General features: G+C 41.3%; 1 protein-coding gene and 2 long non-coding RNA genes across 3 annotated transcripts in view; 2 read left to right on the top strand and 1 right to left on the bottom strand.

The window, feature by feature from the left end:
- Positions 1-4103: 4103 nt before the first annotated feature.
- LOC117804937 lies at positions 4104-21670 on the bottom strand. Its single transcript, XR_004629300.1, has 4 exons — positions 21505-21670; positions 18879-18949; positions 5231-5542; positions 4104-5128 (listed from the first exon to the last, which is right to left on the bottom strand). It is a non-coding gene; the product is annotated as an uncharacterized LOC117804937 (long non-coding RNA).
- LOC117804938 lies at positions 10125-12671 on the top strand. Its single transcript, XR_004629301.1, has 2 exons — positions 10125-10920; positions 12516-12671. It is a non-coding gene; the product is annotated as an uncharacterized LOC117804938 (long non-coding RNA).
- Positions 21398-23172, top strand: part of mkln1 (muskelin 1, intracellular mediator containing kelch motifs) — a 39229-nt gene continuing 37454 nt past the window's right edge. Inside the window, exon 1 of the mRNA XM_034673395.1 lies at positions 21398-21508. Coding sequence (XP_034529286.1) covers positions 21429-21508 — 80 coding nt within the window. The 5' untranslated portion in view covers positions 21398-21428. The remainder of the gene's footprint in view (positions 21509-23172) is intronic.

Below are 23172 nucleotides of genomic sequence, written 5' to 3'. Positions count from 1 at the left end.
TACTGCTGTGAGGGGGAGAAGACAAGGAGACGTTAAGAGCATGCCAGCAGTTTTGTTCAGAGAGTTTTGTGGCCTCGGCCTGCTGTCACACCGAGGACCAGGCTGAACTTCCTGTGACTCTCTTGAACTCAGATGAGCGCCGTGTTCTGGCACCCGGGGCAGAGAAATTCCCCGACTTTGCCGACCTTCAGCGCTGGTTCAGGTGGTTAAAGGAAAGGTCAGAGCGGTCTCTGTGCCAATGGAAATGAGCTCTTCCCCTCTGCAGAGGAGCGGTTTTGGGTATCATGCACAGACGTCAGGCAGCATGGGATACATGACGCATGCTGAGCGCTCTCCCTCGCTCACTCTTTCCCTCTCTCCGTCTCTTTTCCCATCTGTGGCTGAACAGGACACTGGAGGATGGCTAACATAGCAGCTTCGGTTCATGTGACACTCCCCTGTGCCTTTGGCCTACTTAGCCCAGCTGTAGCAGCCTGCGCCTCCTCCAACCCGACTCTGTTTCACTGACTGCTCTTACTCTTCATCCCCACTAAACAGAACATCAAAATCCTGGGATCACTTTCTTCTTTTACCTCTGAGGGGCATACCTCTGAAATATTGATATTTAAGTTAATACTTTTTTTTGTTCCCTGTTCTTTTCTATTTAAATGTATTTCAATAATTATTTGAATGCATTTTAAAGCTTTCTACTTCTCTTTTATTTTTTCAAAGTTTTTATTAAACTCAGGCAACACAAAACAAAACAACAATGTAGCCATTAGACTCTGCGGCAGATCTCATGCACAGATATTTCTTTATTTAAAAAAGGCCATTGTGCAAAATAAACAAAAAATAAAATAATTTAAAATGAGTGAATAAATTCATACAATTAAATAAATAAAGTAAAAATTAATAAGAAATAATTCCATAAATAATTACTATTCTATCAATAATAATATGAGTACATAAAGTAAACTTTAAAGAAAAATAAATAGTTAAATTAATAAGAAATCATTTTATAAATAATAATTACAATTATAATAATATGAATACATATAACAAACTTTAAAGAAAAGTAAATAAATAAAGTTGAATTAATACATCAAAATAATTTATAAATAACAATAATAATAATAATAATAATAATAATAATAATAATAATAGAAATACATTAAATAAACTCAATAAGAAAAATAATAATGAAATATAATAATAATATATTTTTTTATATCACAAATCAGGCCATCAGAAAGTCAACTAAAAAGAGATGAATCAACAGGAAACCACAACCTTCTCTCTTAACTCTATATGTGTGTCCTCTGTTATGGCTTATCACTCTGTATCAGCGAAATTGCCTCAGAGTTATGAAGCATGGTATAAATGAAATGTTCCTCTTCTTGCCTATTTTGTGTTTTATAATTCTGATTATTTATGTTGCAGCTCTGCCTAGTTGAAAAGGTTATTTGTGCATTCTTATAAACTCTGTGAGGCACTTTGAAATAAACATTCCCCCTCAGATGACATTTACGGGATAATTACAAACGTTTAGTGTATTAATAGAAACCTAAATATTTCCACAAGGACTAGACTGACTCCCACTCAAACTCCTCTCCTGGCTTCACTCCAACATTACTGAATCTTTTTCACCATCTCTTCTGTCCAAAAACAAACACCTGCAGCTTCATCTTTTCAAACTACGCCACGAAACGTCTCTACCCACACACAGGTCGGACTTCTCTCTCCTCTCTCTCTCTTTCTGTTAATACTTCCTGGTTGCAAATCTCTCTAGGCCTCACTCTGCAACACAAGCTCCTCGTACTGAATCAAAGACAACAAGGTGAGTGTGTGTATGTTTCATGTGTGTGCGACGCAGGAAACGAAGAAAACACACAACTTTCAAGACCTTGTAGTCTCTTTCGTCTAAACCGAGGATACAAACCCTGACTGCCACTTTTCTGCTTGCTTCTTCTTTACATGTCTGCGTCTCTATCTCGCCCCCACAGCCCATTTTCCTTCCCAATCTTATGGTTTAATTGCTGTGACCAGCCGACATATGGGCTGTGAGCTGCTGCCAGGAAATGTTACATCTCTGTTAAAGCCAGACCTGATGTTCCTTTGGAAGAGAAAGTCTGCCAAATGAGGGCAAATAGAGGGAAATAACGAAGACAGTTAAGGAAAATTGCTGCAATGCTAACTTATTCCTTCCTAAATCTCATTATAACAACACCCTCTGTCTCTGCCTCTTTCTCTCCTCCTTCATCTCCCGTCTAATAAAGACGTGGGAAGTTTCCTCCTCCGTGACTCGCGCCCTGCTGAGGTTTCATTTCACGTCCTCCCCAGGCCGGTTGTATGCCAGGCAGATCAGTGCCAGACCAGACTCTCCCTGCCAACTCAGCCTCCATCCTGCAGGCTGCTTAACGATGCAATCTGCTGCTCACCTCTGACCGGACCGGCTCCATTCACAGTTTTATCACAAGGCCTCAAACAAGGCACGCAATGCAGTCAGAGACTTCACAGAGTAGTCCATGATATCCAGCTAGAACAGTACTTTAGAGGAAGGTATGGTATCGGTTCAATATTCAGCGCGAAATTAAGCAGATCAATCTTTGTGTTATCTTTAAGATACTCTTTTATTTTTACTCCTGGCATCTCTGCGTCAATGTTTGCATCCAAACGCCTCCAGCAGCCAGGAAGGAGCCAGATAACATCGGCTCTGGTATTTATTTTGTTCCCTGGAATAAATCAGCTGAAAGTGAGCAGAGAAGGAACATGAATCATGCAAGAAAAACAAGATTTTTACACATTTGACGATTGTTGCGAAATGTATGAGGCCAGGATAGAGAATGAAAGTGACAATAAAGGGACATGCATGAGATTGAAGAGCATAAGAGAGACATAAACAGATGAAATATGATCATTTTTAAATCAATAATGTCACTTCAAAATCAATATCTGATGCTGTTTCTGATATCTTAAGGAAGCAGGTTGTTGTCGCTCACTATTATCCCTGACATGCTAACATTACCTTTAGGAGCCATAAGAACTTGATGCCCCTCCCGTTATATAATGTCTATAAATTGAAGCTTGGCATTGGTCCTCTCCTTCTGATGACAGAGCTCCGCCTCCACCATCCGACCTTCACCTCTCTACTCTGCAGCCTTTAGTCACATTGTTGCATGGACTCATAGACAGGGATGATGTAATCCATAGGGAGTAGCTTTGAAGGCAAATGATGGAGGTCGCCATATTGGGGAAAAAAGGCTGACTCAACCTAACTTTCACTCAACCTAAAAACAGACAGAGGTGGAGTTGAGGCAGCCTGACAAACAGCTAGTCAAGTCCACTTTATTTCTATAGCACATTTAAAACAACCAATGTTGTTCACAAGGTAAAGCCGCTGCTGCAAAGGCTCAATCGCTCCTGGTTTTTAGGCGAGTTTTAGGCACATCCAAGAGCAGCTGGTTGGTCAACCTCGGTGCTTGAGCTGGAGTATTTACATGGAGAAGATCAGCCAAGTGGGATGGTGCCAATCCATTAAGGGTCTTGTATGTTAACAGGACTGGAAGCCAAGTCAGGAGACGAGCAGCAGCATTTTGAGCGAGCTGCAGGCGCTGAATGGATGACATGCCTACACATTCGTACAAAGAATTACAATAGTTTAGCCTAGAAGTAATAAAAGCATTGCGCTCAACTGTTAGTTAACTCAGCCACTCCTCCAAATATGCAAAGAGTATAAAACTCTTAGCTTTGATATAAAAACAGGTACATTATTTAGAAAACATCCTCACTTCAGACCGAAACTGTTTCCGTACCAGGCTGTACGCATGTTTGATTCTGCTGTAAAATGAAACAGTTTAACATAGAACCTGATGGAGATGCCTTAAGGCTGATTTAAACTTCTGTGGACATGGTTGTCCGCACAAGTTTGTCTCTCTGATAGCCGGTCGCTTGCTTCCGGCCCCGCTAAGATCTATGTTTACTTTTATGTTAATCTACAGCTGATACATGTTGCTGTTTATCATACAGACATGATTACATGAAGAATAGAGAGGAGGAGATTAAATACATGGCCGATGTGCTGCCGATGTGCTGCCGATGTGCTGCCGATGTGCTGCCAATGTGCTGCCAATGTGCTGCCGATGAGTGGCAATCCCGGAAGTGCTGTAAATGCGGGAAACACAATGCCGCCAAGCGAACCAATCACAGGGCTTGCGGTCCGCATCGATTCTACGGGTAGTTACATTTTGGATGAGGTGCACATCAGCTACGTGCCTAGGCCTACGCAGACCTTGAGCATACACTATCGATTCGACGCAGAAGTATAAATCAGCCTGAAGCCCTCCTACAAGAGTATAAAACTCTTAGCTTTGATATAAATAAACGATTCCTTATTAAAAAAAAACAGTGTGCACAAATTAAGAAATGAGCACTTCAGCCCAAAGCAGTTTCTGTCCCAGGCTGTCAACATGTTTATTTCTGCTGTAAAATATGGCAGTTTAACATTGGACCTAATGGGGATGCCTTAGCTTTTGGAGACGGCATCTAGTCGATACTCAAGGAACTGCATTTTTTTGGCATTGGCATCATTTTACATCACTGAAGGTTGCAGCTTGTAGCATGCTGCTTAGCTAAACCAGACAGCATCATGCATAGCTGTGTTGTACTTTCAGACTTTTACTGTTGCACTGACAGCAGCAGTATTGTCATTAGCTTGCATCAGAAATGGCTGCCGTGTGAGCTCGTAGCCTCTCGGTATCACAGGCAGGGCTTTGCAGGACAACATTAAGTAGCCACAGAAGAGTCCTGTTTCAATAATAGCAATGCTACCCAGAGAAGGTGAGTACACTCTGAATCTAATCATTAAGTAATCTCACTCTGGGTGGTTTTTCCCTCACTCCCCTGCCTCGTTGGGCCTTTAATGAGCTGCTCTGAGAACCATCTTCCCATGTCCTTTCTTCCATCCCTTAGGAAACCCAGCGTTTGCTGAGGAAATATTTGAGGAGTGTCCATTACCGAGGCTGTTATGAAAGTCCTCTAACGGCCAAGAAAGTTGGAGTCTGCTCCGGTCAGAGAGCGGCAGCTGGCCAGAGAGATGATGACTGTGGATAGCAACCAGGGCGGTTGGCTCAGATCTGGAACAAGCAAAGCTCTGGACAAACAAAAGCCTGTGTCACTAGTTTTATAGTGAGCGGAGAGGGTAAACACATTTCATAATCAAATGCGCAGATGCCCAACCTACACGGACACTGACTCATTTTTTACTGCGTGCTTTGTTTACGGTGGATCCGGCAGCAGAGGCAGGGCGTCGATCCTGCAGTCTACCAGGAAAGAAAGTGATCGTTCTTTAGTTTCTTTGTTCCTGTGCATCTCTCTTTTATCGGTCTGTGGTTTTCCTGCCCCGTCCCTCCTTCTTCTTTTTCTTCTTCACTCTCTCTTTCTTTCTGCAGCGATGTAATATCTGCAGCTCTCACCCCTCCGCTGTCTCCTGCGTCACTTCCCCTCCTGGTCGGCTCGGCTGTCATGTAAACACAAGCACACCCTTTCTCTCTCTCTACATCTCTCTCTGTCTCGCATGCAAACACACACACACACACAAGCACACACAAACACCCAGTCACATGGGAGCTGCTAATTATGACCACATAAAACTCAGCGGAAACACAACTTTCACAGCTGGCTGTTTGAGCACATTGAGGCATGGCTAAAAAGACACGCCGTTTACTTCAATTATTCAGGAAAATGCACACCAGAGAAACAAAGTAATGGACTCATTTCTCAGATAACACTCTGATGTGGAGGCTTCAAATAGACTAAAGAGTCAGGGACAGAGATTCTGTGAAAAAAAATTGAAGGGAGGAAGGTTTAGCTGTGTATGAGTAAGAAGAAGAAGAAGAAAATTGGTTTCAGCGGCGAGCATTTCCAGGAGGCAGCAGAGTACATGATGAAACAACACATGTTCTACGACTTCTGAATTAAACAGATCTGTTTGTTGAGACAGAACGAGTACAAACATCTGACAGACGTCATGCTTAGCCTGTGACGCAGATGGTCTCTTTAGTGAGAACATGCATGCAGCCACAAAAACAGATCCACAGGAACACACACGTATGCATGCGGGCAGGCCGTGTTATCGCCGCTCGACTCCTCTGACACACTCCAGCCATTTCAAGCATGTCACTAATCTGAGGTTCAGGCTCATTGCTAGAATTCTGTGCATATACGTCTGCCAAGTAATACTCTCAGGGGCGGAAATAACAGCTCAGAGCTGTGAAAGTTCGCTTCAAAAGCCTGATGGATTTGTTCTCGGCTAATAAGGCCAAACACAGCCGGATTAATGCGTGTTAATGGTTCATGCTGCAGGATTATTGCAAATTTCATTACCATGCAAGAGCTGGAGGACGGCAAAGCTCGTGTTTAACACTGTTTGTACTTGTCAGGACGATGTTATTGGTTTGTTTACCACAGAATACAAAAAAAAAACAACAACATGGTAGTGGAGGCGGAAGTGTGAATTCACAGGTGACACGAACCCGAATGTTTCTACGGAAGCAGGAACAACATGAACTTTTCAGTTCCAGACACACTGTTGTTACTTCCTTGAACTCTCCGACATGTTTTAATAAAACATACTGAAGAGGAGAGATATCATTGGTTCATAATGCATCACAGAGTCTGTGTTCGATTCTTATATAACGTGTGTCCTGGATCATAAATCTCATACCACATGTTCCAGCATATAGACATGGATTCAATTTAATGCATGCATTCCTCTTACTGCTTTACAAGAAAACTACTTAACTGTTTACCTCTCAAAAAGTATAAAATTCTATTTTTAACATGTAAATATCTCCATTTTAAATCGGTTTGTGTTTATCTGTTGTTTCTGTGATGACAACAACAAATAAATGTAGTTATAAAATCATTGAATAACCAATTTAAAGCTACTCTAAATCACTTCTATGTTCTAAAAACCGAAAGTTTCAGGAAGTGAAATCTGTTCCTTGTGGTGAAAAACCCAACAAAGATTGATCACCAGCTCTGCAGCTGTATACCATCTGTGAGGAGCATTTTAGCACCTTTCAGCTTGTTGTTTTGTTTTTTTTAAAGCCCCAAAATTCAAGCTTCAAGCAGAAAAGGGTTAACAGACAAATGCAACATCTTAATCCCTGTTCTTACGGACCGACACCTGCTGTTCTGAGAGCATGAGGGCATGCATATTTGTTTTGGCTCAGAAGGATCAGACAAGTATAGTGTGTTGTTTCTTGCATGAAACAGGGAACACAGAAGTTACAGTCCTTTAATTTTAATCAATCTCAAGTGAAGTGAAATGTTGGTGATTCTGGTTTGCCTAGCTACAAAAAGGAGAAATGCTTCAGTCAAATGTTCCAATCACCATTTCTGTCGAGTTAACAAGCATCATGCACAATTTCAGAAAGCATAGAACCTCCGGAAAACAAAGCACTACACCAGATAAGATGTACTGTAGTGGTTCTACAGACTCTACCTCATGGAGGTGGTCTCTGTGGTTTCTCACATTTTGTAAGTCGCTGCGTTGTATGCACCGGTTGAAAGATGAAGAAGAAGATAAAAGTGTTTGAAGTGTGCAAAAGAATAAATATTGATAGATGAAAACCTGACAAATGAAGGATTATACTTATCATGCATCACAGGATCTTTTTGTCCCCTAAGGCCACCGTCACTTCCCCGACAGGAGGGGTTAGCAGGGGAGCGTTACAGTGTAGAATCAGACTGCTTGATATCACTCCATATTCACATGTCTACACACTGCACCTTTAAGAGGTTTTATAAACACGAGGATGGAGAGTGCAACATTGGAAATGCTGACTTTGAATTAACCTAGAAACCAGCAGAGAGGTGAAACTGAGGTGTGCCTGAAGCATCCTGGCAAACAGCTACGAAGCGCCTCACTTGTCCATGAACTCAGCTGTGCCTCTGATTATGCAAATGTCTAACTCTAAGAAGGATCTCGCTCTATACAATGTGTATGGATACATAAAACCAGGCTGTGAAGATGAGCATTTTAAAATAAGACCTGACATATAACACGATCTCCTTTTCTTTGCAGCCAGCCTCAAGTGGACACACGCTTAATTTTTCAACTCTGGAGGTTGCTTCTTGAGTGTTACAAAGTTTACTATATTGAAGTGAAAGTGATCAACAAGCTGGTAGGGATGGGCAATGATTATCGAATATTCTAATATTTGTTCACTTAGTAAAAATCGAAGAGTTATTTCAAATATTTTCTCATTTTAAAAGTATAAATTTTCATTGTTTCACTGGTACCTGGTTGTAATGCGGTATTCCTGCCCAACGGTGGCTACAGAGCGTCTTAAAGCTGTTTGCTAACCGTATTAAGTAACAGAAGAAGAAGAATGCTAACTGCATTAAATAGCAAAAGGAGAAATATCAGTAGTGACAGTCACGGGGGGGGGGGGGGGGGGGGGGGGGATTATTCAAATAATCGTTGAATAGAAGCCAATGATTATTGAATAGTATCCTGGCTGAAATGCCCATCCCTACTAGCTGGTGAAGTATTTAGGAGCCAGATTTCTCAGCAATGGTGGAGACCAAAGCAGAGCAAAGTGAATATTCAGGCTTCCAGGAAGAAGACTTTGAATTATAGGTATGTAAGACGCACTGAGGGATCTTCCTGATGACTATAAATGTGTTATCCATCATCGTAAGTGGTTGTTACACCAGAGGGTTAGGGTTAGATGATACTATGGCTACAGATAAGTACAAAAACATATGACAACGGACAAGGAAAGTGAAAACACAGATTCAAGTGTTCAGAAAATGAACCAAATATAAAGTTTAGATGGACATGAACAATCACAACATCAGCGTATGATAAGCTCAAAGGCCTAAAATACAATTGCAGTTACTAACAGGGGGCGCCAAAGTCAAAACAACTAAGATTTTGGAGATAGCTATCATTAAAGTTAGTGACCCATCCGTCCTGTCAGTCAGCTAATTTAATAATAGTTTAAGTTAGAGGTTTCTTGTGTGATGGTTAATGTGTTGCAGACACATTAATCACTACGCATCAGTGATTCAGTGATATGAGGAAATTAACAAGGAAAAAGTGTTTCCTCATATCACCATATTCATGCCTTTTTTTTCTGGAGTCATGTTCACTGCTTTTCCCTCCCTTCTTGCTGATCAGTCACATTGATAAATATCTGCCTCATCAACTGGTCCTTCCTCCAGTTGGCCCAGTCTGACTCAGCCTCTGCTGCTGGGAAGCTTCTCCGGAAGAAACACTTGCATTAACGCGCTGAATGATTTCCCCTCTCTGCTTGAGACCGAAACTGAGGCCAAATTTAGAGGCTGTTTGAACTCTCTGTCACATATACACACAGATGTGACTGCCCTGTTGTGAATCAGCAAAAAAAGATGTTGACTGCTGTGTGTGTGTGTGTGTGTGTGTGTGTGTGTGTGTGTGTGTGTGTGTGTGTGTGTGTGTGTGTGTGTGTTTGCGCAATCGCCGGAGCAGCAGGCAGGTGGTTGTCTTGTTTTCCTCCCTGAAACATTGAAGCGCTGACGGCACCTCGCAGGCACGTTTCCAAGCATCCCGCAGCACAATTGGAAGGCTTTATTAAACAAATAGGGCCGCTGCTTTAAAGCCACACACTCATAAACTATGTTTAGAGCCAGAAAAGTCCCACAGGCCTTCTCAAATTTAATGCAATCTCAGTTCATAAGCGTTTGACTATGCGGCGCACTGCTCATAAATCAGAGAACAGATGTCAGATTAATTCTTTCTTTATCTTTAAAGTTGTTGAGCAAGACAATGAGGGAATATCTAAGACTTCTTAACCAGGTTAATCCTTCAACATGCAGCAATTGTCAAAAAATCATCAATAAGTTATCTCCTTGCATCTGGAGCCTGAGGGTCGGGCTTGTAAAAGAAGGGCGGGATGTTTCCAGGGAGCCTGGAGCGCCGAGCTCAACCTTCAAAACACTGTTTAAGCTCTGGACCGAGGCCTTATTATTCCCACTTGTTTACTTCAACTCCAATTTCTATGTGCGCAACACCACCTGGAATGCGGACACTGGCGAACACACACAGACTTCTTCAAAACGCACATGGCTCATGATCAAGAGTCTCCGCTGCAGGAATGTGGCGCTTTTTTTTTCAGCAAACACACTTTTCCACAAATCTGAGAGATGCAGGTCCTCACTCTCCAACACCAGAACACACCAGCACTCTTACCGGGGCACAACAAAAGCGCGCAAACGCACCTGCGGCAGCGACACACTCACACACGCAGAGCTGATCCCGCATCAGCTGAGCGATCAGAAATAACTTCACTCACGTCAAACGGCGCTCCTCTCCCGCTCCAGGACCGCGGCGCATTTTCCTCCTTTTAAAAAGTGTGTCATAGCTGGCAGGTGCAACTGCGAATAGAGAGGTCCCGTCCGATGAGGCGCAGTGAGTCCGGCTCGGCCCGCCCCGGACAGGATCGGCTGGGTTCGGCTCGGCTCGGGCCAGCTGTCGGTGTGTCTCTGGTGGCCGTCGGGAGATGACTGTGTACATTTCAGCCCCTTTTCCCATCAGCCCGGAGCTCCGCATACTCTGCCTCTCTGTTCCTGCCTTTTCATTATCTCATGTCCATGTGACACGCTCGGGCCTCTGACAGTGGAAACTTAAAGGGACCTCCCACGTGATGGCGCTCCGTGCGCGCTCGCGGTGGGTAGTGCGCGCATCCCGAGGAAACAAGATGCTGCGCCCTCAATAAAAGTGAAACAGCAGGCCGTTAACACCTCGGACCGGCTTTGACCGGACTGTTACCGGAAAGAGGATGATGAGGATGGTTGTTATGATGAAGAAGAAATTATAGTGAATTTGAACTTGATGATTTAGGCCTGAGTGATAGAAGCCTATATGTTTTGTTGATGACGTTTTTGATGCTGATGGTGAGTTTGTGTTGTTTTTAGTGATGAAGATGATGCTGATGGTGTCTCTTTGTTGGCTTTTTCTTGCTTTCATAATGAGGTCATACAGTGTGTGACATCATCATGAGGTGACTAACATTGTGGGGAAACAGCTGATGTCATATGAGAGACAGACAGACAGACAGACAGACAGACAAAAACAGAGCAGGGTTTTTCCCCTGAGAGCAATAACTCCACAGTATCCCGCATCTAAATCTGCTCCAAGACTCTCCTGTGTGTGCCTACGCCGTGTGTGTGTTTCTGTTCTGTGTTTAAGATGACAGTGTAGTTTCCCTTGTTGACCATTTCCTCTTGTTTACATTCACACCTTCTCCTCCAGAAGATGCCCTGTGCGTCCACGGAGTCTAATAGACGTGAATGTTACACATCCTGCCTCGTAGAAAAGAACTTTGCTCACAGCCAGAGGTGTGACTGAATAAAAGCTAAAGTACTATACAAATGGTATAGAGCCTTTAGAAATAAAACAATGTTATATGAATGTTAACCCCTGTATTGATAGTTGTGCAAAATACAAAAGCCCCATGTGGACATGCATCCTTACATTAACTCCATTTTCCTGTGACAAGTAGCTGTTTCTTGTTACTTGGACTTTCATTCACTCTGAATCAAAGCTTGTTTTCTTGTGAGGATTTAATAATTTTCAAGCAATCTAAAACACAAACAACAGGCTAAATTAATGGTATTAATTTTATCTTTAACAAAAATAGAAATAAGGACGTCTGTGAATTAAATGTATGACTTTCCCAACCAAATATAAGACTTCCACTTCAGTAGCAAACAGAGGCTGACGATGTAGAACCGCCTGAACAATCTTCATTAGGATAAACGAATTGCAAATGCAGAAAGAATCAGACAACACAATGTGCGCCAACACACTGAGTTGTCCATCTTCGGCACCATCTTGTTTCTTCAGAATTGACGCAAATTCAAAAATATATAAAAAATAACACAATACAGGAAACACGCTGCGATTGAGAAAACATGCAGCAAAAAGTCGAAACATTTGCAGCAAGCAACTGCAGAGGCTGATAAATACAGACTATTTAATGGAAGTGCTCCAGTTCTGTAGGGGGCGCTATGTGCAACACTTTTTTGTTGAAGAGACAAAAAGAAGACTTTTCCTTTTTTCACTGTTTGTGTAGTTGTAGTGGCTTTCAAATTTTGCAGCATGATTTTTCATTTGCAGCATGTTTCCAGCATTATGTTTGTTTTGGACTTCAGCATCTGTTTTTGAATTTGCATCATTTCTGCATTTGGAGCATGTTTCTCCTAATGAAGATTGTTTGTGCCATTGCAGATTGTCTTCCTTTGTAAGACACTCAAGACTCCCCCAGATACCCCATAAACCTTAATTTAATCTAATCTTTAAATACAATAAACCACATTTGGATTCACCCGACTGAAAGCCAACAAAAAGTGTCTTAAAACTACTTTTTTTTTTAACGTCCAGAAGGGGGTGTCTCCACGTGTTGCGAAAAGAAGTCTGATTCTAAAGAAGTTTATCATAAAATGATTGCACTTTTCACTTGATTTATGACCTCAGTTAACTTCTTCAGATTTTATGGTGGCAATTACTGATCCTGGTCCAAACAACGGAAGTCCAACAGACCGCTGGATGACGTCAAGACGGCTACTTCCTCTCCATTAAACAGCCAATGGGCCAAAGATGTGCTTTTCAGTGGTACTCAATAATAAAACCATCTTCTCTAATATTCTCAGTGTCTGCGTTTACATCCATACAAATCAAGCCCCTCCAGCGTCCATCCATTTGGAGTAAATGGAAGCGAGGCTCTGCCAAGTATCGGACGTGCACTTAGAAGAATCACATTTATCATTCACTTCACGACTTCAGGCCTGGAAGAAATCCACTCGTCCATGATTCATCAAAAACTCACACTTTGGCTGGAATTTTTACAAAAATATCAAATTCAAAGTTAGTCTTACGCATGCTGCACCAACAGTATGCTAATGGGCCTTTTCCCACACTCTATTCTCTGGATGCATTCATCAACTAATCACAAGTCTTTTAATGTATCATGTCCCAAATCATAATTTTCACATTTTTCCTTAACAGTTTCTTCCAACACAAAATGTGAAAGGTGTTATTTTATTTTTAATGGAACAGAAAATTACCAACCCACCTGAATAATTTTGAAAATGCATTAAAAAGGAGGATCTGCATTTTATCTGAGGACAGTCAGTGCTTTATTAAACATAAAAAGTTTAGTCTGAATGTTATTTAAAACAGACTTTTTAAATTATCCTGTCATAAAGGTTAAAAACACACTCATAAGTACAGAATGATATCAATACAGTCTTTCATGAACACTAATTAAAGGTGGAGTAGGAGATCCTGAGAAAGCCGCAGCAGTTAGCTTGATTTTGAAAGCACACAGCCGAACAGAGCCCTCCCCCTCCATTCAGAGCAGCCTGTAGGGAGAGGGGAGGGACACGCCTCCTAACACATGAACGCGCTGTGGCAGACTCCAGCTGGAGGATGACGTCACCATAGCTAGCTGTGGAGCGGCGAGCGATTGACTTTATTTTCATCGGAGGAAAAACACGTCTATCTCCCATGTAAGTAAACCGCTTATATTACCACATTAAAGAATAATGTAATTAGTTAGAATGCACAGCATAGCCTGCATGTTAGCTTTATGTGTGTTTGTTTTTATCATCTGAAATACAGCTAGAGCAAGTTGTTGCTGCCGGGCTAATAACTCCGGCTAGCCATGTTTATTTTGATTTAGCATGTCATGATGTTTAGTTACTAGACGGCTACAGTGCCTATATATTTATTAGCGTTCACCATTGTTGACAGTCTTCATTTTCGTGTTGGAACTACAACATATTGACTGTTTTTTGTGCTTGTTAGAGCTCTCATGATGACTGCTGATTACGATCCTGAGCCAAGCACCTCAGGTCGGAGAGGACGAGACCGGGGTCGAGTGCAAGGCAGAGCCATACGAGCGAGAGGGAGAGCAACGACCGGGGACGAGCTCCATATCCTGGGGACAGCAACAGAAAGTTCCGCCATGCTGCACTGACAGGTTGTTGTCTGGCAGCATGGAGCACTTGGTGCAGGTCATAGAGGAGTAATACCTTGTTGCTGTATCTGGAAAATCCGTGACCCTTCCACATGGACAGTATAAAGGTTTCAGTTGGAAGTGAATTAAACTATAACATGATTACATACAATACTTGTATGGTGACCCTTTAGTTCCTTTGTATATATTTTATCTTCATGTGAAAAAATACTTGAGTGTGCTGTGTATACATTTGTTAAATAAATCTTTAAATTTACACTGGCCTTCTCTCTTCAAATCACAAAATAATTTAAATCCATATCAAGTAACATACAACATTATAAACAAATAATTGCAATATCAAAGAGTTGTTTTACATTTACTTTTATTAGAAAATGTATTTATTACAGAAATAAAATAATGGCTGTTGAAGGTAAACATGTTGGCGTGGATCATCCGGCCTCCTTGTTCTCTTCTTTGGCATCCCCCAGTTGCTGTCAGCTTTCTGTGCAGGATTGTGCTCTGGAGGTCTGTGATGTACTTGTAGTCCTTACCCACCTTCATTGTGTACAGGCTCCACTTTTTTGACTTCTTGTTAAATATTGTGCAATACCTGACATAGAAGAAAGAATCAGAAGTTTAGTCAAAGGTTCTCATTATCTTACAGCACTGTGCATTTGATTTCGATCATAATAACCCTTCCTTCAGCCCCATATGTAAACAGTTATTTCTTCTAGCCATGCAAGGAGTTGACACCACTATCACTAGTGTGTGCTTAGTGCCTACTGCAGTGTGTATTGTGCACATATGGTACATATACTGTATTTCTTATCGATATCTTGAATATTATCTAATATTTTCAGAGTAAGTGATGTCAAAATGTGCTCTCTCCCTCTTTGGAGAGGAAGACTGTGCCCACAGATTATTAATACAATTATTCTGTGTATTTGATTCCTCGTTGAACACTTTTATTCATGCTTTCCTTCACCAAACCAAGCTTTTAGAGAAGCAGCTAACGTTCACAGGATTTTTTATCAGCCAAACTTTTTGTCTCTCATCTCTTTAGTCTGTATGGTGTCTGCCTGTCCTGCTGTGGTCTCAGATTGCGATTTAGCATGCAGATCACGTGAAGTGAAAGAGAATGGTTTGGATTTTATTTTGTGTGGACATTAAAAAAACCCTTCTGCGTACGTAAATCAAAAATAGCTCACAATAAAAAAGAGAGCAGTATTTCTACCTCCACGCAAGCAGTGGTCAAAGCAACGTTCATGTTCATGGAGTTCTTATCGGGCCTGAAACTCACCGGTCAGAGGGGGACTCCGAACACATGAAACAGCTGGGGTGGAGGCCTCTGCGTCCCGTGTTTTAACGGTGTGGACGTCGATGTTTCCTTCTCGTAGCTATGAAAACACAGACAAGACGGCATTTAGACTTAGTACAACACCCCATTCATGCTGATAAAGAGCAACCGAAGAGCTACCAGCTAACAGACTGTATACAGGTCTCTATAAAGAGCTAGCAGCTAACAGACTGTGTACAGGTCTCTATAAACAGAGCTACAAGCTAACAGACTGTATACAAGTCTCTATAAAGAGCTACAAGCTAACAGACTGTGTACATGTCTCTATACACAGAGCTACCAGCTAACAGACTGTATACTGGTCTCTATAAACAGAGCTACAAGCTAACAGACTGTGTACAGGTCTCTATAAACAGAGCTACAAGCCGTTAGCCGGCCGCTAGCATTAGCCGAAATTATCGCTAGCTGTCTCATAGATGAACTAAACCATGAACACAAAGACAAATGAAATGACATGATTACCTGTCCAGTAGAAAATCAGCAACCATGGCGTCGCTTTAGAGACCCTTCAAATCCTTCAGCCGTCGCAGAAATGCAGCCCGAATATTGACTCGTGTTTGTATCTTCATCCAGTGTTTTTAAGTCGTCTCCTTTTCCATCACAGTCTCCCTCTTCTTGTTCTGTTTAGCGGCAGAACTTGAGGGCAGAAGTTGAGCTAAATCGTTGGTTTCTCTCTCTCTGACATGTTTATCAGATGTTCTGCATTAGTGAACAGCCTGTTGATGACGATCTCAGTCAGGTCACGCGCACTCCTGTAAACAGGAGGTGTGTCTTTCGGCAGGTCACAGGTCATCCGGCCGGTCAGCCAATCATTGCGCTCGGTGGCGAATGAATGATTGGACGAACTTATTGCAGTCTAGCTGCTGACACAGACAACTGAGATTTCTCATCTCAGTGTTAGATCACTTTGTGTATTACTCCCTATCGATGTATACATCGCTTTTTGCTCGTGATTGAGAAAAATGCATCAAAATAACATGTCCTACTCCACCTTTAACTTGTTTCTCCTCAGTCTGATGGAGGGTCTCGTTGGCAGTCCAGACCGTGTGAACATACCAGAGGTCCGGGGGTCTGCGAGGCTCGCGGACCCCCTGTGGTTTGAATTAGAGCGGATTACAACTCTCACCAACAAAAGACACCAACTCTGCTCCCCCCGCCTACCACTGTGTGCTATCTGCTCCTCTGACACAACTCAATGTGTCTCCTTTTGTGCTGCCAACCCATTAAAGCAGCATTAAAGAGACATTAGCTGCATGTTTAACAGGCTGATTATTATGAGCATTGGTGATATATTTACATCGTGGATTTAAAACTTTGAATTAATCACATATGTCCATAAATGTCAGATATGACAGGCAGCATTCACATGATGGTTACTGGTAAGATAAACATTTGATTAATCTCACTGCTGTTGAGGTAAGAATGATTCAGAAATGCTTTCCATGATCAGATAATCCATCTTTTGTCTCAGTTTGTTGAAGAAAAACCTGATCCTGGTACAGACATTTAAAAACTGATTAAATCCAAATTTCTTTTATATACACAAGACCTGATTTTACATTTGATGTCCACAGTGGGCGCCAAATCCACACAAAATGAAAGATCCAGACAGGTGCTCTAAATTACATATTTTATTCTGTGTTTGGTGAAATCATAGTCTGCATAAAACATGGATGTGGTCTCAGTGATGTCACCCCTTGGTTACTGAAGCAGAGTTTCCATATTTAAAATGCTGACTCAACATAACTTTTTGTAGACCAAACCACAGACAAACAGGTGAAATTGAGGCTGGGCTTTAGCCTCCTTGCTAACAGCTACAGTGTACCCCTAATTCTGACAAACTCATAACTTTAATATCTTCAAAACTAACAAGTTATTAAAAGAAATAGTCCCTAGCACAGTGTGTGTAATAGAGAAATTAGCCATTCAGACCAACATTCTTTTTTGAACCAGGCTGTAAACATGTTTATCTCTGCTGTAAAGATCGTCTTTTTGAATGGGTATGTGGTTTCAAGTGCAACTACATCCAGCCTCAAGTGGACACTTTAGGAACTGCAGTTTTTAATACTGTTGCATTTATATAGCGCTAAATTCCAACAAATGTTATCCTCAGACTCTTTCCTAGCAGGTCTAGACCGTACTCTATGTTCTATTATTAACAAAGACCCAACATCAAGACAGGATAAGATCCAGTCCCATCTTACAGACAGGACTCAGTCTGATCTCATCTTAATCCACCATGAGCAGAGCACTTTGCAGCATTTAGCAAGTTACAGTGGCAAGGACAGGACCAGACTCATGTTAGACACACATCTGCTGAGACCGATCGATGTTTTCATTGCATATCCAGTCTAAAAAGGATGACCAAATCCGGATTAAATGAACTCTAAATATTGGTTTGACTATATGATATGTTTCAATATCACTGAGTGCTAGAGTTGTATCCTAGATAATATATAATCTCTGCCTGCCCTCTTCCCTGAAGTCACCTGTGATGATTTTTTTAATTTTTCATGGATAATATCCGCTCTTCTTCCTCACTGCTTGCCCATCAGTCCTGCAACCTCCTCCCTCCTGGTTCCTTGTGTCTCTTGATGAGATTAAAGACGTAGCCTCACGCACTAAGCCCACTACCTGTCCCCTGGATATTGTTCCCACACACCTACTGGAGGAAGTGTTTGACACTAGGCCCCATGGTTTCTCTCATCCTAAACAGCAGCCTGTCGAGTGTCTCTGTTCCTTCCTGCTTTAAACATGCAGGGGTTCATCCCCTCATTAGAAAACAACAAACTTTGATCAAACAGTTTTAAATCTTTTGTGGCCCATTTCAAGATATTCTTGTCTCTCAAAAACATGGAAAGATAGTCCTAGAGAACATCATGGACACACTTAATTTAGGTTTCAGGGCACGTCACAACACAGAGTCAACTCTGCTTCTTCAACCTCCTACTGTCCTCTCTGTATCACCTCTGGAGTACCTCAGGGCTCCATATTGGGGCCTGTGTTGGTTGCTCCATTCTTCCTCCCGCTAGGTTCCTTTTTCCCAAAACACAATGTTTCATATTCTTGCTACGCAGACGACACCCAGTTATACTTCCTGTTAAACACCTGGGGCAACATCACATCAGTTCAATCCCTTCTCGACTGCTGCAACGATGATAAAGTGTTGTTATAGTGGATGGAAAATTAGTCCCTATAATGTCGATTTGGTCGAATCAAATCTATACTAGGCCCTTGCTGATTTATTTGCAGTTTTGCAGCTCTTCTTTCAAATACAATATTCTATATCTAACGTTGATCATGTGGAAAGCTCTAGGAAAGCTTACATTTTTAATTTAATTTCTGTGAATTTAATTTCCATAACAAGAATCAAAAATTAATTTACTTGCAGATGAAAAGGTTGTATATCCATCCAGGCTGAGGGTGGGGTGAAGGAGGAGGGTTAGAGGGATGGAGGGATGGGAGAGAGTTGTTTACATCAAGTTTCAGTAAAAGAGCTCCAGTTAACCGAAAGCTACTTTGATATTACTCACCGCATGATTCATCCTCCCCGTGAGCTCTCAGTGACTCGACATGGAGTGAAACACTGAGATCATCCAGATATCTGTGTTAGAAAGAAAGACAACATCAGTTCTGCTGTTCTATTTCAGACAGGAGACACAGTTAGCCGAACAGGTCATTGATCTACTGTCCAGTGACTGTACAGTAATGTGATCTATGAATTAACTCATAGACAATGCAAGACCAAACAAGACTGGACTTGTTTGATAGTTATGATAGGATATGACCAGACAGGGAAAATACGACAGGCAAGTCAGGACATGACGGGACAACTTTTTTAGTCCCTCAAGGTGAATCCTAGGAGCAAAGTAGTGCACAGGTCAGATCTATACTCTGGATAAGATTCACGTTGGGGCCTTTTTTGTTGACACCTGTAATGCTTGATCCCATTTTAACTGACAGTATACAATGTACGTTTACTGATAATGATAATGATAAAGGATATCTGGGCTAGGACTTCATCTTCCATGCTCTGTGATTGTTCAGTCTGTTGTGTCTGATCCATTTAAAGCATTTTTAGTGTTTATTTGTTTATTGAGATTTATTAAAGCTAAACAAACTGTCTGAAAATAGCAGATGGGCTGCATTATTGTATTTTTGGCATTGGTGTCTGTCTCGTTTTCGTCTCCACACAGACTGTTTTCCTTCCTGCATATGACTAATTTTATAAATATATTTTAGTCATATTTTTCAAGCTTTCTTTGCTTTAATTTGGAGAGGACAGGACAGTGGAAGGAGCAGAAAACTAGGAGAGAAAGTAGGGAGTGACATGTGGGAAAGGTGCTGGAAGTTGGAATTGAACCTTGGCTGCTCTCTTGAGGACTGCAGCCTCTGTACATTGAGTGCACGACTTCAACACTAGGGCAAACCAGGGCTTCAATAGATGGTAGCATATCATATTGCATTGTCTGGTTCTGGATAATATACAGCTCTACTGATTATTTTTAAGATGTGATTATAAAAGCGATTGATCAAATCTGTGAGTCCAGTTTAGATGCATTTGGGTAAGTAACGTTAATCACAGAAGCATCCATACATTTTGAAGTATTCAGTTTTCAGTGATCATGAGTTAATTTCAGCTTTTTCTCAACTTCGTGTCAGAGGATCATAACTTGCGCAAAAGCATAAAGCAAACTTAGCTTGACTCATTAGTGTGGGCAATGTTAGCATGGGATGTAGTGCCCTGACGGGTCACAGTGGCCAGCCAATTGGTTTGTTCACTAAATCACCAGAGAATGATCTCACTTTCACAAGAAATTCAGCTTTGTTATTCTGAGATCATGAAAAGAAGAAGCTGAGTTCTCAGTAAAATAACAGGAAATGAATCGTTATCAGTAGTAGGGATCACAGGGTAATTTACAATGTGATACCTGATACATCGGCCACGATAAAAATGATAATGCAAATCATCATTTGAGGGGGCGTTAGACGGAGTCCTGAGGATAGCTACATTCAAATTCATGCTAGTTTCAAATTCACAGCTCTGTTGACAAGATCGGGCTCCTGCAGAATTTTTCACGAGATTATCACAGTGAGAGGAAAGAAAACAAACACTAACACACGAGTCAATGAGCTTTCCTATGGCACTGTATTTATAAGTTAAATGCATGTTTTGGTTAGGAAGAGGCTGACGTCAGTCCCAGGGCTTTGCCAGCCAGGTCACTTCTGCACATGCCTTGGTTAGCACAATATGTCAGCACCCATTGAGGCAGTTTTGATGCATATACTGTACATTCAATGAAGGGAACCAGGTCCTCAAAATCTGCAGGCTTATTGTGGTAAGCGCCATTTCGCAATGATAAGTTTGTTTATAATATTTTTAATGATACATTATTAGAATACAGAGAAAAAACATATTGTTTGGTTTTGGAAAGAATATTGTAATATTTGCTGGTTTACTTCCTGTATTTTTCACCTGTAAGTTTGCAGTTTTACGCGGCTCCAGTAGTCATGTGACTAGAAGACAGGAAGTGAAGTTGTGTAAAAATAAGTCTTCTGTTGTTCACAATAAATGAGTGCGGCAGAGCATCATGGTTGTTTTACCATGTGCAAGGAGGTCACCAAGCCAACTCAACGCAGAAAACATTGTCATGTCGTCACTCAAGAAGGGTTATATATATAAGTAAGTGTAGACACATAGTTATAAGAAGGACCAGGTAGCCATTACAGTGGGCCCATTTGTTGTTTTGTTATCTTAAAAATACAAAGAAAATGTATGGATGTATGACCACTAAGTGCATCTGTACTTCATAAAACACTTCACTAACTGTTATTATTTAGTTTAACAGCCTTTGAACTACAGTTTTAAAGCACAATCATTGTTGTTTCAGCTTGATGTTAGAAGGGTATGATGTGAAAAGCAAAATATATGTGAAATCTGACTTTTTAACTCAGTCACATCACATTATTAAAAGCTCTGGAAGAAAAACAAACAACACAGAAAGAGGGTGTACTGTCTCTTTAAGGCCTGTCACTGCTCGCTCCTAGCTAGCCTCCCGCTGCCTGTTATTTTCTGCAACAAGATGGCTGTCGTCCCTGAGAGCAGAGTCCTCACTTTCAGCGTTTTTAAATGGAGCTCTTACTCCTCGACATATTTACCCGAGTAAGTAACGAGCGTGTGAGCTGTCCTCCTGTGTGCATTCGTTTTTGCGGTTTCAGGGGCTCTTTTATCGCCTCGGTGCACCTGTGTTTGTTCCAGCCGGCCCGACTGGACCTGATGTTAGCTCGTTTGCGCTCCCAGCTAACCTAGCCTAGGTGCGCTTGATTTGAGTACTCAGACGCCCGATAATGACGTCACTTGTGGTTTGTTGTGGCATTTTTCGGACCAATTCAGCTTTAATTTGTTTAAAATAATTATTAAAGGTCTCTTGAAGGATAGTAGACATTTCAAAAATAATATCGGTGTCATTTTTACAGGTTAACCCTTTATAGTTCGTTTGGTTTGCAACACCATTCAGTCGGTGGAGTGAAGATGTGTGCGTTGATTTATATTTCATATTCTGAATAAAGAAATATTACATAGAAGCACTGGTTTATTTTTTGTTTTAGCCCAAGGTCATATAAACTTAAAAATATTACGTAATTTTGATTTATTATCTCCTGGTTTGTAGTCCGGCTTTATTCTACGTAAAAATCGAACGCACCTGCTAGCTAACCTGCTACAAAGCTAGCTGCTGTTATCTAACAATGTAGCTCCACTTTAGCAACAGAAGCTAATCGGCACCTTTTTTAATACAAATTATAACACAAAAATGCAAAAATGTGATTGTTGAACACACTTAAACTATCTTGAATGCTCATTGATATAAATTAAGTCACGTAAATGTTGAGTTTTCGCTTGTTGCTGTTTCAGGGACCATTTTAGCTGCATTTAGCTGTTTAATGTCAGCTAACCACAACACTGCATTAGCTTTAATTAACATTGCTGTCAATGTTAAATTGACTCGCTGCACCTCCCAGAAAAGTCTAGCTGGGTCGTTAATGCGCAGTATTGTCTCCTGATTACCGCCCAGGTCAGTGTGTTTCATGCTGCCCTACATTGAACTGTGATTCCAGGTCAGAACTGATGTTATGTGATCAGAGGCTGATAACACATAAATACAAACACTAGTTCAAACACACACAGTAGGACATGAACATCACTGACCTACAAACACACAGACTGTAAAACATTTAATTTCTACTTTTATCTCTGCCTATCAAATTAATCTGGTTGTCTCAAATTATCATTATTATTTTAATGTTATGTATAATATTAAGTCCCTTTTTGGGTGATATTATTTGACTTTAATGCTTTGACAGTAGGGGTGTAATGATTCTTTTTAACAACGATTTGCTTTGTGATTACCGTTAAGATTAAGGGACGATATTGGTTTGAAACGATTCAGTGACTTGAAATCGATTCAGTAACTTTTCAGCCAAAAATTCAACCAGTGTGACCGTGAAATAAATCCCTTGATACTGGACAGTCCTAGATTCCTGTTGTTTCTTGTAAGAGAATCAGGTGTAAATTAATTATGGATATAAACGTGTGAAATCCCATGGCGCCTTAGTAGGTGGTTGGATAGATTTGTTGTGTTGCCACAGTACTTTACTTGACCTTTACATATACTACAAACAGCGAGCGACTTATTTAGAACATCTCCGTCTTTGCAAAAACCAAAGTGTTTCCACACGCTGGACCGCAATGGTGGCTTGATCATTTCTCGCTCGCCAGCTTCTTCTCTGCCATCCGCCATGCTATGTTTTGTTGTCTGCTGGGGCGTG

This window comes from Notolabrus celidotus, chromosome 21, assembly GCF_009762535.1.
Source record: "Notolabrus celidotus isolate fNotCel1 chromosome 21, fNotCel1.pri, whole genome shotgun sequence".
NCBI lineage: Eukaryota > Metazoa > Chordata > Actinopteri > Labriformes > Labridae > Notolabrus > Notolabrus celidotus.
This window is presented reverse-complemented; position numbering and strand designations above follow the sequence as displayed.